Source organism: Dromaius novaehollandiae, chromosome 1 (assembly GCF_036370855.1).
Source record: "Dromaius novaehollandiae isolate bDroNov1 chromosome 1, bDroNov1.hap1, whole genome shotgun sequence".
In the NCBI taxonomy this organism is placed as follows: domain Eukaryota; kingdom Metazoa; phylum Chordata; class Aves; order Casuariiformes; family Dromaiidae; genus Dromaius; species Dromaius novaehollandiae.
The window spans coordinates 52,853,382-52,871,137 of record NC_088098.1 but is presented as its reverse complement, the minus strand read 5'-3'; the positions used below and the strand labels follow the sequence as shown (position 1 = coordinate 52,871,137).

The following is a 17,756-nucleotide window of genomic DNA, read 5'->3' as shown; positions in this document are numbered from 1 at the left end:
TATAATATACTACAATTAAGGGCTGGCAAAGACTGCCATAGCACTATATGCAGTTCTGCCAGCCCACCTTATTTCTGCCATGAAACATCTTCTGTCCTTTCAGAGCGGGATGGTACTCAATGCTCTATATCACTCTCAAGTGGCTCCTTTGTTGCTGTTGGTCAGAAGGATGTCACTGGGATATGGCAGAAACTGCATTTAGCTCTCCTTGGACAGAAGGAGAATTGACATAATGTGGAGTCTTGGCAACGGAGACAGAGGCTGAGCAAAAAAGGAAGAGCGAGAGATCTCTCTGAAAATGAATTATAAAAATGTAATTCCCCCCCCTCGACTCTTAACTACGTTAACTCTCTGTTCCCCACCCTGCCGTCCACATTCCCTCTCCCTCACAAAGTGTATGTGAGTTTCTCTCTATACGCTAGAGGTCAGTGCAATGCTACATGAGATTGTGACATCTGGTGTTACTCATGAGTTGACAGAGATGCTAGACCAGACATGTCACTCTGCTCCCACACACATGCACACACATACACCTCTCCCAGCTTCGTGACTGCACACCCAAACATAGACCTGTCAAAGGACAGGCACGCCCCCATTTCTCCTGCTGGGTAGATAGTACCGTGTTTTCAGTAAGGACTGATATGAGTTTAAATGCACATTAAATGTGCTGTCCAGCCCTGTGCAATAAATATACCCAAGCATGGGATTTTTACAACCTTTTTCTTTCCCTTGGCAGAAATCCTCCTTGAAGCTAAAGCCCCTTTAATCCTCCTCTTTTGAAAAAGTGCTGCAGCATTTCAGGAGAGAGCAGGCAGAGCATGCACCAAGCTTGGTTCGTTGCTAAGCTGTGCACACTGGTGTCCTGAGCAGGCAAGCTGGAAGTGTGCAGGGATTCTTGTGGTCCACAAGTGCCACTGTCCCCCTTAGAGGTGGCGCTTACAGACTTGTTTGGACATAAGCCAGCCTGCCTGGCTGAGCTGAAGGACATTAGCGGTTTTCTCTCATAGATAGGCTTGTACTTTGTACATCTTGGGTCTCAAGATGATGAGATCTCTCAGTTAGCTATGGTTGTCCTCTTTCACAGGACTGTGGCATCACACAGGGACACTAGCACATGCATTTTTCTCATCCTGTTTTCCTTATGCAAGAGATGAAAGGAAGCATTTCTACTTTGATGCTTTTCCAAGTGTAGCAGGTCTGCAATTTGAAGCAGTTCAGGCCGGATGCTAGAACCAGATTAGGGAAGAAAAGTTGTCCCCTGTTTTTGCCATTTTTTCCCATTTCTGTTTTGCCAAGTAATCATTCATACCAGTTATCAATGCTGATTAAGGTCTGATTTCCCATTGATTGCTAATGATACAGAGGTAAACTGTGATGATAGTAAGGAGAAGAATAAGGAAACTCAAAAGTGGAAATGACAAAGCTTGTGAAACCGTAAGTTCATAACTTTAATGGAACACAGGCAATTAAGCATTGTAGAACTTATTAGCTGTGAACATATATACGTGAACATGATTTTTTTTCTCAACTTACAAGTTGCATTTGCCACTGTATTATTTTACCATTTATGGTGACTTTCTTCATTATATGCCCAGTGACTTATACTAGCAGTTTGTTCTGTCTGGCTAAATTTACATAAATGCTTATACATTCTGTGTTTCTGTGATTTTCATGGTATTATAACTCTTGCAAGAGTCAATTTATTAGCAGTGAAACTTTCATGCCTCGCTTCTATTAAAAATTTATGTTTGTTCCGTGCAATACATCCATCACAGTCCAGTAATTTTCAATCAGTTTACCAAAAGCTATTTGATGTATATGTCTGAGAATGATATGTGTATGTGTATATACATGCACATTTGTAATTTAAAATTGCTTTAACACTTTACTGTACTCTGCCTGTAATTAGACTTTTAGCTGAGTGTTGCTTCTTAATAGGCCAAAGCTTACATTGTTCTCTTTGCACCTATGTGCTTTTATTGCTCAGAGAAAATGGTCTGCATCCATCATAACCCTGTACCTTAGTATGTATGTGGCCAGCGTGAATATTCATGTAGGATCCTCTGATCTGTTTCTTTTTTCTTTCCTCCACCCTGCTTTTTCATATTCTCCCTACCCTCAGCTTTTCTATTCCTTACCTTAGTTCAACTCCTTATTCAAGTTTCCTTGATTTTTTCCCACTTAACAGCTGGTTTGATGAGAGGATATCCCGCCACGAAGCAGAGAACAACCTTATGAGCAAAGGAATTGGTTCCTTCATTGTCCGAGCCAGTCAGAACTCTCATGGTGACTTCTCCATCTCTGTCAGGTATCTGCTTCTTACAGCATCTTCCTACTCCTTTTCCTGGTTAGTGGTCTCCCTAGGCTCTTAACAGGAATCCTAACATGACATTGCCTCTCGGGAAGTTTGCGTGCTGCCAGTCACTGGCGGACCTGCTGTGTTGCAAATGAAAACAAATTAGGCATCTAATTCACAAATGCTTTTGCTTTCTTTCAAGTGACACAGTGAATGCCCCATTCCAAAGCTGCGTTCCCTGGTGGCCTGCTTTCTGAAAGAGCTGCAGCAAAGCATAGAGTGGTACATGGGACATCTCCCACAGTGCAAAATATGTTCCAATCTATTTGTTCTGTTTGCCTGACAGCTCCAGTTACTGGATCCAACAGTTCCACTACTACCCATAAAGAGATGACTGTTACATTATTAACCTATTTCCTACAGGTCACTAAAGAGCCATTGGATAGCTTTCAATCAGTAGCAGCCCAACTGCATTTCAGTCATTTATTGTAATCCAGCCTTTCTCAGAGCCCTTGCTTCAAAGCAGAGCTGTTAATTGACAGTTGGTTTCCCGATTTTCAGTCAAACAATTGATAATCAGTTTTAAATTAAAGTAGTGATTAGCAATGTCTTTTCCAAGTAGTGTGTACTTTCTGATTCAGAGAGCTTAAAAATTACTGGGGGGAAATACAGGAAAACATTCTGCCAAGAATAGTAACTCTGCTGTGACCCCCTCTTTCCAAACCCAGATGCTTGCTCAAGTCACCTCTTCCCATTCTAGGAGACTTTGGCTACATCTACACCAATAACTAAGCAAAGTCAGGCACTATTCTCTGGCCCTGAGGACAAGCAACATGGCAGAGGTCAGATTCATATGGCTAACCTCTCCTCACCCCACAGAACAGGACAGCTGTATTCAAGCAGTTCACTGGGAATGGTTCCTGGTCCACATAGTCCCCCTAACCATGGCCCAGCGTTATCTAGGAGAGAGCTAGTTGCTTTAGATCAAAACTGTGCTAACTCCAAAACCAGATCACATCTGGTGCAACGTGGAATTGTTCAAATCAGATGAGAGGTAAGGGTGGGGGAGCTGCAGGGAAAAAATCAAGGGCAGGAGGTGGGAATGTTAATTTTGGCTTGTAATTGCACCTCATAATTCCTTCTTTTATTCCTTCTGGGTAAGGAGGTGAGTTTGTAATCATATATTATGCTGGGTATTATACAATTATGAAACATAGTGTATGGCTTCATGCGAATACATGTGTGTGGCTGTGATGCATGGGGTGTGAAAAGGTATAACATCTCTTACAGTCAGTGCAGACTGGGTGTTAACAGGCACCTGCAGAAGCTAGTGCGAAGACTACAACTGCACTGCTGTCTGTCTTATAATGTACAGAATGAAGCTATTACCTTTTGTGGCCCTGAAAGCTTCTCTGACCTCTCTTTCAAAGGGGAAGCTCTAAAACCCTGTGTTTTGTACTGACTGTGCTTTGTCACTGGGCAGTCCTGCAGCATTAAATTTGTAAACTGATGAGCCCTTTCAAATACAGAGCTACATCTAGCTGTAGTACATACAAGGGCTGCCTTTGCTTCACTTTCTAGAAGTCTAGATTTGGCTAAGCATCAGCAATAAGCTTTGGTATCCTTCTGGAAAAGACTTTCCAAAGAAGATAAAGTTGCAATCCAGGCGATGATCTATTACTTTTCCAATTGGATCCAGGCATGAAGATGATGTGCAGCACTTCAAAGTGATGAGGGATTCAAAGGGTAACTATTATTTGTGGACAGAGAAATTCCAATCACTAAACAAGCTGGTGGACTACTACAAGACAACCTCCATCTCCAGGCAGAAGCAGATCTTCCTAAGAGATGACAGCCGAGGAGAGAAGGTACACAAAAACCATCCTTAGGAGTTCCTCAGTGAGAAAACCTTCCATAGAAGGAGTATAGCCCTACAAAGATGTCTCTGGGGATCTGCACTTAGAATCCCAATCACATTATCACGCTGGTGGGCCTAGCAGCCTAGATTTTTGTTGATTTATCTGTATAGTTATATAATTGAGCAGAATTTTCTGAGTCAGTTTTGGATATCAATAGGAAGCGCTGCAGATCTCAGTAGAGGGGCTTTGCTAGAGCTGTGTTGAGGTCCCAGAAACAAAATTCTACAATGCTTTGCACAGTCAAGGGAAGCAGGACTTACCTTATGAGATGCCTGATGTAAAGAAGATTTGAGAAGCTCTTGGCTCAGGAAAAGAATAGGGCCCGGTGATGCAGTGAGGAGAGAAGAGGTATAGAGCTCGTTGGCAAGCTATGTCTGAGAAGAATTTGAGTCTGGTCTCCTAGTGTCCCTGAATGTGCTCTGAGTGCAGCTGTTATTACAGTTGAAAGTATGTCTGCTCGGAAAAGTTGCCCATCTTCTGTTACTTATCTGACACAGCAGGGGGTATGGAGGAACTGAAAGCAATGGCCAGTGGGGGCAGAAAAGTACTGCCGAGGAGAACATAGCAGATATAGGAACAAGTTGTGTTTTCAGGGAAGGTGCAGCAAACGTTTGAGAAGGCAGGGAAATCCCGGTCCAATAAATGCCTGGTTTGGTGTCAGGAGAACAAGCAAATTACATGGTAGAGACTGCGATACATTCTACACACAGTGCTGGGAGTGAACTTGCCTGGTCACTCCAGCAACTGAAGTCCTGCTTTACCGGGAAACAGATTCTGGGATTAAATTACCAGGATGTGCAAGTAGAGGTAAGGCTGAAAGTATGTGACTTGCTCACTGCAGCAGTAAAGTTTTATAGGCTACAGGTGGGTCATTCTTGCCAACTCCAAAAGAGAGAGGATTTATTTTTCAGTCTGAAAGTGGGGCACATGTTGTTTTCTCCTTCTAGACCACTTATTCGGTGCTTTAAAATGCTTAAGATGTAAAGATGCTAAAATATAAAATAGAGACTATTGAACGTATGAGAGAAAGACCACAGCAAATAGGAGAAAGGACGGATGTATATATGTATATGTGTATATTAGTAAAACCACCTGTTTGGGCTGACTGTGAGCAGGAAAGGAAAGCGAAAGGGAACAGCATTTGCTCCAAGATGTAGACAGACAAATGAAAGAACAGGAGTCAAGTTTGCTTTGGCAAATGCTCTGTACATTTGTTATGGTGATGGGCTCAGCAGGGTATGTTTAGCACTTATCACAGTGGGGTTTCAGTTCACAATTAGAATTTCTGGATGCTACAGCCATATGATAAAATGATAGGAATATATAGATCTCAGTGCAGAGACAAATGAAGTCTGAGGGCAGTATTTCCAAAAAGAGCTTGGCTGCTATGCTAGTCCTCAAATCAGTGGTGACATTTTCAGCCAGTATACCCCATCACTACCCAGTCTTCGAATGGGGAATGGCTATGGCAGAGATCTAGAATATGGGACTCCTGATTTGTCCTTCTGTTCAGAGGGGTAGGAGCCTTCCTCTGGAAGAGCCTCCAAGGTAAAGAACAGTGGTAGTGATCTGTCAGCAATGATTGCTAAGCTTCAGTCAAGGAAGTGGTAGGAAGCAATATTTGACCTCACTTTTTTGTTCTTCTTTCATCAGGAGAGGCATGGTGGGAGCCTGGAACGGATGGGCCGGGAAGGACTCCACCTGGGTGGAGCAGCTGGAGAAGTTCATTTTTCTATATCCAAGAGATATGTAGAGCATCCTGTCCCCATATTGCACCAGCAACAGGTACTACCAGGAAAGAGGTGCTGGGAGATCAGAACATTGGCCTTGATTGCTTGATAGTGGATAGTTGCCCTGTCAAAGTCCATCACCCCGAACCTGCTTCAGGAGGCAGAGTCAGTCAGGTCTTCACATGGGATGTAGCAACAATGATGGTGTCAGCCTGGGGAGCTCTTTTGTTGTGAAATAAATGTGACCTTTTATTTAGTTCTGTTTAGTAGTGGTAGGTAGACCAGCAAAAATCAGAAGTCAACATACAGTGACTCTTTCACTGGGAACCTGGGAGGACTGAGCCCCACCCCAAAAACTGGGAAACAAGGGGAAGGGTTATGTTCTTGTATTGCTTGGGAAAGGATGAAAAGTAACATCCAGTGAGAGTGCAGTAAAACACCTCCAGATTTTGCACACACATACACAATTTTAGGAACTCCTCTCCAGTCTGCAGCACAAGTGAAATCTTGCTACCCATTTCTTTTTCCTGTGTCATGATACTGACATTCAGCATCACAAAATGCATAAGGGAAGAGAAATGACAGTGTTAACCCCGGAAGGGTTTGGCTTCCTTCAGAACATTCGTCTCCTCCTCCTTGCAGTAGCTGGTGCTGTCTTCAAAGTGCTTCCTGATTTGGGTGGAAAATAGTTTTCCTGAGGTTGGCTTATGTCTCTAGCTAGAGACAGTGTAAGCATCATCCAAGGAGAGGACTTGTTCCACTGAAGGGAAGATATCTAAAACTGTCCCATAAGCTATGAGAGCTTCCATATAAGAAGGCCAGGGACAGTCACGAAATGGCTGTTCTGCTTCCCATCAGGCAAGGAACAGTGTTGCCTGTTGGGGACTGCTGATGGAGTAACAACTTCTGACAAGGCTAAAGGCCTGCACATTTTGTAGCGCAGTCTATGCAGGAGTCACGTTTGATACAGAGTAGAAACACTCATAGGAGTGAAGTGTCTATGCAGTAAGCCTTGCAGCTGCAAAGCCAGACTGAGTTCACTCACTGACTTTTAAGCAGGGACAGGTGATGTGCAAATTGTGATCCAGTCTCGGGGATCCCTTAGGCTGACAAAGATGCAAGTGAGAGCAAGGAGCATTTGGAAGAGTAGGTGCATGAAAGGAAGCAGGGAGAGGGAGGGGACAATAGCTGTTTACAGCAAGCACAAGCTGTTGCTCTTCCTCCTCTCCACTGACACATCTGATCAGACCCTGTGTCACTGAAAGACTGCTGTAACCTGAGCTAACGTGGTAACAGATTCTGTCGCACCATTACCATAAGAAGAAGCTCAATGCATGTACGGGTCTGGAGGGAGGGAGACACTCAGCACCTGTTGGTTGTGCAGGCAAAAGAGAACTCGTTCTCTTAATGTATGGGCCTAGTTCCTCTCTCCATCTGTCTGGGCTGATTTGTGTTGATATAACTTAGATGTGCATTCATATGGCTTCTTTTCTTTGAATCTGTTTTTCTCTCTTTCTTCTTCAGTTAACAGGGCTACTGGACTCTCAGGCCTGCTCCCTGCTTTTTACAGTGTGGGGCAGCCCAAAGTAAAAATAAAGTAGTGAGTCTTCAGGTAAAACACTCCGCAGAGCCAGCAACTCTGTCATTCCCACTGCAGAACCAGTGTATGGGACAGGAAGGGCAAGGAGTGGGCAGGACTGGGGCATAATAACTCCAGATTGGCAAAAGTCCCCTTAGCGAGGGGGTTGCAAGGCTTGGGTTTTCTCCAAACATCCCAGAGGCCAAACTAGCCACTCTCTTACCCCTTTTCCCAGCAGATGTGGAATACAGCTGAAGACATTGCTTGAAACAGTCAGCCTTCAACTTCTAAGAGAAAAAATCCAAAACAAAACAGTCTAAGATGATATCTTCCATAAGAGCCATTGCTTGCAGGACTGCAGTGCAGGAAATATATTGGAAGCAGATATCCGAGATGATTTACATAAGGGTTGAACCCTGATTCCCTGGGCATCAGTGACTCTTAAAGCCCCTCATTTATGCAGCTGAGTGTATTCATGACTTTTCTCCCGCTGTTTTCTGTCTAGGATAGATATGGTGGGAGCCTTGACAGGAAAGATGGGCTGCATGGACTAACAGATCACAGCCAAGGAAGGGCAGCAGCTGTGCAAAGGAGACACACAGACCCGCTGCACCAGCCAACACCGGTAGGTGATGTACCTGGATGGCCCCATCTGCAGATCTCACTGGATCCCTAGCAATGGCTAAGCAGTCTGGGCAATGTCACCTGCATAGAGGTTGCAGGAGGGATACTATATTATACCTGCTGTAATGCAGCCATCTTCCACCTCAGAAGATGTTGCTGTATCTATCTCAAGACTCCATCCCAGCCACTTGAATTTGGTTCTAGGGAACTCTGAGGGCAGGGCTGTATTGTTATATGAATGCATATAACATTGTTATATGAATGCATATATATGAAAGTCTAAGACTGCTCTCCAAACCAGTCTCAGTTAACATGCAGACATATTGCATGCAAGAGGGGCCTTAGCACGAGCTCTGTGGGGGCAGGGATTCAAAGTCTTTATTATAATCCAGCTCAAAATACCATGCCTTTTATCCCTCAGAGGCTGTGGCAACAAATAACAACATGCTCTTACCTGCCACATCCCGTCAGTGATCAAGAAGCCACCAAGTCCTATTATAGAAAGGTCTATGTGTCTTTAAAATAATTTGAAACCAACCAAATAACCAGGAACCATGTCTCAGCAGGCCCTGAATGTAAGATTTGGCAAAGGTTAGCCAGGGATCAAACAAAATCCTTCCAACAGGGCCTGAAAAACATACCTCCCAAATTATCCATGCCCCATGATGTGGGTGCCAAGAATTTCCCAGTAAAGAAGTCCACACTAAATCCTTTAAAATCTGATTTCCAGTCAAAATGGTAAATTGAGTGTGAAGTCTCTCAGGATGAAGTTTTCATAAGAAAACATTCTAACTATAATGCTTGATAAAGTGCAAACCCCAAATAAACTGATACAGCCAAACAGTTCCTAAATCCTTTTGACCTTATCTAACAAGAAAGGTTAAAGGGCTGCTGAGACCCTGAGCACCATCCCTTTGGGTTTCCTAGTAGATCAATCCGTCCTTCCTGTAGTCCTGGTCACTTCCTTGTTTAATTGCAAGCTGGTGTCAGTTTCAGTGTTGCTTGTCTTCTCCTAGTCAACGTATATACTGGGGTGTAAGAGGGGTCACAGGAGGACAACCTTTAAGAACTGTGGCTCACTGTTCCCTGCCTCTCTTTATCTCCTCCCCAGCGAACGCTATGGGTCCGTGCCTTGTACGACTTTGATGCTGTGGAGCATGATGAGCTGGGCTTCCGCAGTGGAGACATCTTAGAGGTCCTGGACAGCTCCAACCCATCATGGTGGAAGGGGCGTCTGCGTGGGGAACTGGGTCTCTTCCCTGCCAACTACGTTACACCGATGCACCTCTGAGGGCACAGAATGCCCCAACGGGCCATATTGGAGCTGCTCTGATGTGACAGGGACAGAAATGGAGCGCATATTCCCTTGCCCCCAGGACATACGGTGTTTTTGTTATTGTGTTAATTTATTGGCAATTTGAAGCATCGGTGTGAAAGGGAACCTGCAGAAGAGGGTAGGGATTTTCTCCCAAGGTTTCACATTCATGATAGGGGAAGGAGCAAGAATCCTGGATTGTTCATTGGGACCATGCTGGATCCTCCCTGCCCTGTCATTCCTTTGGCTAAGTATTGAAAAGTTACTGCAATTAGGTTTATTCTGTGGAAATGGAGGTCAGGCTTTGGTATTTAGGCAGCCCCACCCCTACCTTTTGGATCTGGTAGCACACATAGTCCCTTTGGACTCCATTTCATGTTTCTTTCCCCTTTTCCCTCAATGCACAGAGGCAGGAAAAACACCTAGGTCGATTAAATGATGGTTGGTAAATCCTTCAGGTAGGGAGGGAAAAGGAGGGGGCCTTAGGGTGAGGTTCAACGCAACCTTGATTTTTCTAAATATTTTCTGCCTTCCCCCTCTAGTATTTTCTGTTGGTATTGACTGTGTGGGTATACCTGATGAAAGGATAGGCTCCTGTGAGCTTTTGTACAAACAACCCAGTGGTGAAGGTATGGAAGAGAGAGAAACTAATTTCTTTGCTTCTTCTAATAGTCCTGCTCTCCTGCACTCCTGCACTCCATAACACCTCCCGTTTTCCAGCTGCCTTCATTTCCTGTTAGACATCCTAGTTACAGCAAGTCAGGCTCTTCAGCTAAGTGAATATCCATTTGATGGGATAACAATGGATAGCCCTCTTTTTGTAAAACTCAGTTGGGGAAGGGTGGGGCAGAAAAGTTTTTTTTTCTGGTTCAGTGCCAGCATTTTTTCCCCTGAGAATCTGGGGTGCTGGGGATCACTGTGTACACAACTGTGACTTGCTGGTGGAGTGCCTCATCCAGCAGGTTGATCTATTACTTTACAGTATGCAGAGAATAAAGTTGTGGCCATTGAATAGTCTCTTCTCTGTTCCCTTTTTTGGGGGGTGAAATAAGGCAAATGGATAGGTTTTCAAATCATTATTGAGTGAATACCAAGACAGGATACAAATATATTGCAAATACACGTTAAAAATTATCCAGACCCTGAGAAAGAAATGCTGCTGCATAACCACTGCTCATACAAGCTGATATTAAACAAGCTGCCTGAATTTTCACAACATGTGGGACCTCGAGAGTCAGTAAGGAAGTGATGATTTATCACTCTTGGGAAAGAAAGAAAAGGCAAGTGAAAAAACTCTAAAAACAAATCAGACTCAGTAAGAAAAATGTTCTTATCTTTTGTTAGTCCCAGTATAGAAAGAAAAACAGGAAATAGGCTCTTGGTGCGGTCCAATTCAATGTAGCTGGCCCAATTAAAGCTGCCAGCTACATGAAATATTAGCAGAAAAGACTCATTGTCAAATATTTGAGAGAACTCCACCAAAAGTAGATTATTAATGGCTGAAGTAAAATGAGAATAATTAGGGCATATAAGTGCTAAATAGAATAGAAAACTTTGAAAGACATGTTAAAAGCTTATCTCCATTGGCTGCCAGGGAGGTTCAGGTCATGAATAGACACCATATGACTTGCTGGTCTGGAGCTGGCTCTGTTCTCTTGTAGGTGCTCCATTGTGGGGCCTTAATATCTCTCCTTCAAATTGGAGTGAAGTCCATGGCCTTCCTTTGGATCAAGCTACCTTATTTAGTGCGTTGACTCCACAGCTTGAAGAGCACAGCTAACAGAGGCAGCAAACAGATGCAGCAGTTTGTGCAGCAGTGTCTGGGCTCTACTTAGACCCTCTGAGAACCTTGTTGGAAGTTGTGGGGGCTTTCTAAGGACCGTCTGAGGAACGAGAGGGTGCTTGCTACAGACAGATAAGGGGACCTAGGCAAGGACAGCTACAGGAGGCCTTAACTTCTCCTGGGAAGCTCTAGCTTGGTGTAGCTGCTGCTAACAAGCTCTGTTGGTTGCCCCTGATCAGAGGGAGTTGGGAGTCTGCTTTGTTCCAGCAGACCCTTGATTAGGGTGGGTCAAGCACCCTGTTAATCAGTGCTAGGGAGAGGTTATGTAAGAGCCAGGCCTAGAGTGTAGCTCTTAGAGCGCAGCTAACAGAGGCAGTGAACAGATGCAGCAGTCTGCACAGAAAGGCGCTAAGAAGGGGCCCTCCTCTCCAGTCCTTGTATTGTACACTTTCTGAATATGGTTATGACACACCGTCAAGTGCATTCTCCAGCAGCCATTGAAGTCACTGCATCTGCCATGTCGGAGGCTTCCATCCAGACTGACCTTCTGAGAGTGGATGCAGCCCTGCAGGTCTCAGGCTGCAGAGAGTGCCTGGGGTCTCTCCGTGAGGCTGGGGCTGACAGTCATCTTTTCTGTAGATGTGCTGTTGTTGACAGGTTCTGTTGCCAGGTAAAGGAGTTACGGGAGGAGGTAAGCAGGCTGCACAGTATCTGAGAAGTTGAGCGAGAGATTTACTGGACTTCAGGAGAGCAAAATTTGGCCTCTTCAGGGACCTTCTTGGAAGAATCCCATGGGATAAGGCCCTAGAAGGAAGAGGGGTCCAAGAGAGCTGCTTATTATTCAAAGATCGCTTCCTCCAAGCTCAAGAGGGGTGCATCCCAAGGAGCAAGAACCTGAGCAAAGGGGGCAGGAGATCTGCATGGATGAACAAAGAGCTCCTGGCAAGACTCAAACAGAAGAAGGAAGTGCACAGAAGATGGAAGCAGGGACAGGCCACTTGGGAGCATTATAGGAACGTCATCCGAGTATGAAGGGATGTGAATAGGAAGGCCAAGGCCCGTTTGGAATTGAATCTGGCAAGGGATTCTTTAAATCCCTTTAAGGGATAAGAAGGGCTTCTTTAAATACATCAGTACCAAAAGGAAGAGTAGGGGGAATGTGGGCCCACTACTGAATGCACTGGGGCCCTGGTGACAAATGATACAGAGAAGGCAGAGATACTGAGTGCCTTCTTTGCTTCAGTCTCTACTGCTAAGACCAGCCCTCAGGAATCTCAGACCCTAGAGACCACAGAGGAAGTCTGGAGAAAGGAAGACTTTCCCTTGATTGAAGAGGATTGGGTTATAGATGATTTAGGCAAACTGGACATCCACAAGTCCATGGGCCCTGATGGGGGCCATGAGTGCTGACGGAGCTGGCAGACGTCATTGCTGGGCCACCCTCCACCATCTTTGAAAGGACATGGAGAACAGGAGAGCTACCTGAGGACTGCAAGAAGGCTAATGTCACTTCCGTCTTCAAAAAAGGCAAGAAGGAGGATCCAGAGAACTACAGGCCAGTCAGCTTCACCTCGATCCCTGGAAAAATGAGGGAACAGCTCATCCTGGATGCCATCTTTAAGCATGTGAAGGATAAGAAAGTGATCAGCAGTAGTCAGCATGGATTCATGAAGGGGAAATCATGTTTAACAAACCCGATAGCCTTCTATGATGGGATGACTAGCTGGATAGATGAGGGGAGAGCAGTGGATGTTGCCTACCTTGACTTCAGTAAGGCTTTTGACACTGACTCCCACAACATCCTCATAGACAAGCTCAGGAAGTGCAGGATAGATGAGTGGACAGTGAGGTGGATTGAGAACTGGCTGAATGGCAGAGCTCAGAGAGTTGTGCTCAGTGGTGCAAAGTCTAGTTGGAGGCCTGTAGATAGCAGTGTCCCCCAGGGGTCAGTACTGGGTCCAGTATTGTTCAACTTATTCAGCAATGACCTGGACAAAGGGACGGAGTGCACCCTCAGCAAGTTTGCTGATGATACAAAGCTGGGAGGAGTGGCTGATACACCAGAGGGCTGTGCTGCTATTCAGAGGGACCTTGACAGGCTGGAGAGATGGGCAGAGAGGAAGCTCATGAAGTTCAACAAAGGGAAGTGTAGGGTCCTTCACACAGGAAGGAATAACCCCATGCACCAGCTGGGGGCTGACCTGCTGGAAAGCAGCTCTGCAGAGAAGGACCTGGGAGTCCTGGTGGACTGCAGGCTGACTATGAGCCAGTAATGTGCCCTGTGGCCAAGAAGGCCAATGGTATCCTGGGATGCATTAGGAAGAGCACTGCCAGCAGGTTGAGGGAGGTAATCCTCCCCCTCTGCTCAGCCCTGGTGAGGCTGCATCTGGAGTACTGTGTCCAGTGCTGGGCTCCCCAATACAAGGGAGACATGGAGCTACCGGAGCGAGTCCAGCGGAGGGCTACTAAGATGATTAAGGGACTGGAGCATCTCTCTTATGAGGAAAGGCTGAGAGAGCTGGGCCTGTTCAGCCTGGAGAAGAGAAGACTGAGGAAGGATTCTTATCAATGTGTATAAGTATCTGAAGGGAGGGTGTGCAGAGGACGGGGCCAGACTCTTTCCAGTGGTGCCCAGCGACAGGACGAGAGGCAACGGGCACAAACTGAAGCACAGGAAGTTCTGTCTGAACATGAGGAAAAACTTCTTTACTGTGAAGGTGACAGAGCACTGGCACAGGTTGCCCAGAGAGGTTGTGGAGTCTCCTTCCTTGGAGATATTCAGAAGCTATCTGGACACAATCCTGGGCAACGTGCTGTAGGTGACCCTGCTTGAGCAGGGTTGGACTAGATGATCTCCAGAGGTCCCTTCCAACCTCAACCATTCTGTGATTCTGTGAAGTGTTTTGTTTTGTTTCACCCTACTTGGGGGGGAGGGGGTTCAAGCTAATGCCAAATTTGGAAGAGAGCAGTTTAATATTCAGGAGGAGAGAGGACCAAGACTGAGGGAAGATGGAAGCAAATTAAAAATACAGAAAGCACTGAAACCACTGAAAGCAGAGTAACATGAGTGGTGACTTTTCATGTTCAGGTCTGGCTGAAACAGAAGAAATGCTATGCTCATTCTTATCCCTACTATGTCAAATCATCTTTCAATTAATTCTTTTTTCTGATGAGAGTTACTTTTAAAATTGGAACCAATGCCTCCTTTTCCTTTCCTCAGTGCTCTAAAGACCCTCTTGGTAGTGAAGATGTAGTTGCACAAAATTAATTGAGGATAATGCACTTAGCACTTTGATAGCTCTTCACACATTTGAAACCCCTTTACAGAGATTAACTAATTAAGCAAGTCTAAGTAGTACATTGTAATTACCCCCATGTTAAGCAATAGTTCTTTTGAGAAAGAGGTAAATTTCCACGTGATTTTTCAATAGACCTTTAAGGAATTAATACTTAAGTCAGTTAGCACTATATGACTGCATGCTAATTATGGACAACACAGCAGGACCACAATAACATCATGATTTCCCATTACAGGTAGCAGCTAATAACACCAAAATTATGAAGCTCCAAAGGTATCATGGCATCTGTGATAAACAGATCAGTCCCATGCCTTCTGGAGCTGGCCTAGTTTTGGTCTGCAAGATCCAGCCTCACCTGTCTCTGCTTCTGTTCTTGCCTGCTCCCCAGGGCAGAAGCAGTGCTACCTGCATGCACAGTGCACACCAGCAGCAGGAAGGCACAGGAGCCAGGCTGCATTTCTGAACCCTCCCCTAGAAGAAGCAGTTCTCCTCCCAGCAAAACAGCACAGAGAAGTATGGCCCTTCCTGAGTTGATGGAGTCTGTAGATCCAAGGAGAGGTGTGGGGAAGGGGAAAGTTTTGCTTGAGCTAGAAGGTGCTATAGCCCACAGGATGGAGGAGAAGTTCTCCATGCCCCACACTGTCTTCTGCTGCAGCCTTCCCATGAAATAAGAACTCCCAGAGATCAGGTCAGTCAATAGGGGAAAAGATGTGAGAGACACACACACACACCACTCTTGTCCATGCATGTGTCCCGCATTTGTCAACTTTGGTAAAGAATTAACCCTCCAGACCACAGCCTCAGAGAGCCTGCTATGAAACCACAAAGGGAAGGAATAAAGAAGAACCCAGGGAAATGTTTTGCTCAGTATTTGTCTTATGCAAGAAAGACAGTTCATGAGAAAAGAGATTGTAAACAGAGATAAAAGTAGGAAAAGTATGTGGGAAGACAAACATTGCTGTAGTAAATGAAACAGAAGAAGCTGGCCTGCCCGTGGAAGAATAAAAGTTTGATGAGCACAGCTGAGCTGTGCTTTCTCCTGTCTGAATGAACTTTTCACCTACATTCTGCTGCAAAACTGTATTTTGTCTATAAATGTCTCCGTGATTAAGAAGGTTGAGCAAAAAACAGAAAATGGAAATCTCCTTTCATGCAAAAGCTGTCCACACAGTTTTCTGTGTCACAGAATAGAGCCGTTGCTGTCTTGGTACACACTTACCGTAACGGCTGCACTCGCTGGAGTGCACTGCAGAAGCCACGGGAACATGGTTGGTTGCCGTCTGGCTGCTGACAGGGGAAGAGTGCTAGGGAGATGCTCCTCAGTGCTGTCATTAAGCCAGCGCCTCTTCAGGCTGCTAGGTCAGTCCCTCTGTAAGAGGAATACAAAGGTATTAATACAACAAGTTCCTGGGGTTTTGTTGGGTTTTTTTTTAATTAAAAGTAGTTCTCTACTGCAGTGTGCAGCCTCCACAACTGACACCTGTTTGTTATTTTTTCTGTTCAGCAGTGGCTCTTGGCCTTCCTCCCCAAAGGCATCCTGATGATGTGGATCTTGGAAACTCATTTTGACTCTGGTCTTTGTGGAGTGCAACCAAGGGTGGCAGAAGCAGAAGGTCCAGCAGCCAGGACCATGTGGCCGGGAGAAATGAGCTTTGAACAGCAACATGGTACCCACCAGGGACAGTTTGCACCACAGAAACAAAGCCCTGGTAGCCCCAGCCCAGAGATGAGTTGAGGGGTGAGCTCTACACTGAGTGGGAAGTGGCAGGTCTTTAATTAGATCAATGTCACATCATAAGGACAGCAAGGATGTCTAACGAGACAGAGATGTGGCCACCTGGGTTAGGGCTGTGCTCAGACTCTTGCTCCACTTCCATTGCTCACTGCCAAAGAGCCTGTGTTGCATCAGACTAGGTGTGAGAAGTGTCTGGCAATGCTGCTCCTTCCAAGACTGCCCAGGGCTGCTGCTCATCCCTGCCCAGTACGGCCAGGGCTGCTGCCCGTCACTGCCCAGCATGGCCAAGAAGCCTCCCAGCACCTCTCCGCAGCTGCAGCTCAACTCCACCACTGTCCCTGGATGCCCTTCAGCCAGCTCTGCCACTGCTCTGATACAAGAAAGTCCTCTGCAGACACCTGGTTTCAAAGCAATTGGCTCAGATGCTTTTTAACGAAACCCTATAGAAATCAGTTGAGACCATTAGCGTTCCCAGATGATCCAGGCACTAACATCTACTGGTTAAAACATATGCATTGACTAAAGAGCTTCTGACACCCAGCCACTCCTTGCTGCTGAAAGGTTTGCATTTCAGCAGGGAAGCATGAACTCAGTGTGTGATAAAGGCTTTAGTGGCACTGAGGTAGAGGGCAGAGCGTTGCCAATTTCTCCAATTTTTAGAGGCAGCTTTCATGTGACAGACTTCAGGAGCCTTAATTTGCATGAAACACAAAGGAAGTTTCTTACATAAGCAGAATTGACAGTGGAAAGCAGCTGTGGTCTTACCTGCAAGCTACAGGACAGCAGGGAAGCAGGCAAGTGAGTAGGAAGAGTTCACTGACCTTTATGCAGAGGGAAAATTCAAAACACATTGTCTGCTGTCATTGTGCAAGTGTGAGCCGCTTGGCGGATGTCCAGTCTGCTAACATGAAAATGCAAAATCTCACAAATGGCAGGCGTACAGGGATCCTTGTAGACATGCAAAAATAAAATTAGCTCAGGCAACAAGGGGAGAAGAAGAAACAAACAAGCTAAAAGATCTCCAGATATCTTGCAGCCTCTCCCCACTAGCCCAAGCATGCTTATTTCCACCTAGATTTATCAAAGATGTGGCTGTGGCTTTTTTTTTTTTTTTTAATGTCACAAGTAAAAATAAGAGCAAATCTGTGAAAAAATGCACTTTAGGATGTGAGTCTATTACCGTGCACTTAAAGCCATAAAAGGATGACAGTGTCCTGAAGTCATGGCTGAAGTTCAATTTCTTGTTTAAGAGGCTCTTCTGGGAAACCTTTTAGTGATATCCAGCCACATATAAAGAAAAGAAAAAATAAGAAAGAGGCATCTTCTCTGCTGATCTAGAGGTCATTCTCAAAGCATATTTTTTATGTCTCTGCTCTACTGAGTGTGTCTGTCTCAGACCATAACTTCCCTGTGGTACTGGCTGGCCTCTCTTGTCGCTACTGCAGCACCAGCAGGTAATAACAAGCACGGGGAACC

General features: G+C 45.4%; 1 protein-coding gene and 1 long non-coding RNA gene across 4 annotated transcripts in view; one reads left to right on the top strand and one right to left on the bottom strand.

The window, feature by feature from the left end:
• The window catches only part of GRAP2 (GRB2 related adaptor protein 2), a 40,271-nt gene extending 29,796 nt beyond the window's left edge, over nt 1-10,475 (top strand). For all 3 annotated transcript variants that reach the window (XM_064512191.1, XM_026100631.2, XM_064512201.1), the window contains 5 exons: nt 2,189-2,308; nt 3,996-4,164; nt 5,869-6,000; nt 8,030-8,149; nt 9,260-10,475. In XM_064512191.1, the coding sequence (XP_064368261.1) occupies nt 2,189-2,308; nt 3,996-4,164; nt 5,869-6,000; nt 8,030-8,149; nt 9,260-9,439 (721 nt within the window). In that variant the 3' untranslated portion in view covers nt 9,440-10,475. The remainder of the gene's footprint in view (nt 1-2,188; nt 2,309-3,995; nt 4,165-5,868; nt 6,001-8,029; nt 8,150-9,259) is intronic.
• Nucleotides 1,512-17,166, bottom strand: LOC135328460 (uncharacterized). The gene is made up of 3 exons (XR_010389347.1): nt 17,102-17,166; nt 15,765-15,914; nt 1,512-2,436 (listed from the first exon to the last, which is right to left on the bottom strand). It is a non-coding gene; the product is annotated as an uncharacterized LOC135328460 (long non-coding RNA).
• Between the last annotated feature and the right edge of the window lie 590 nt (nt 17,167-17,756).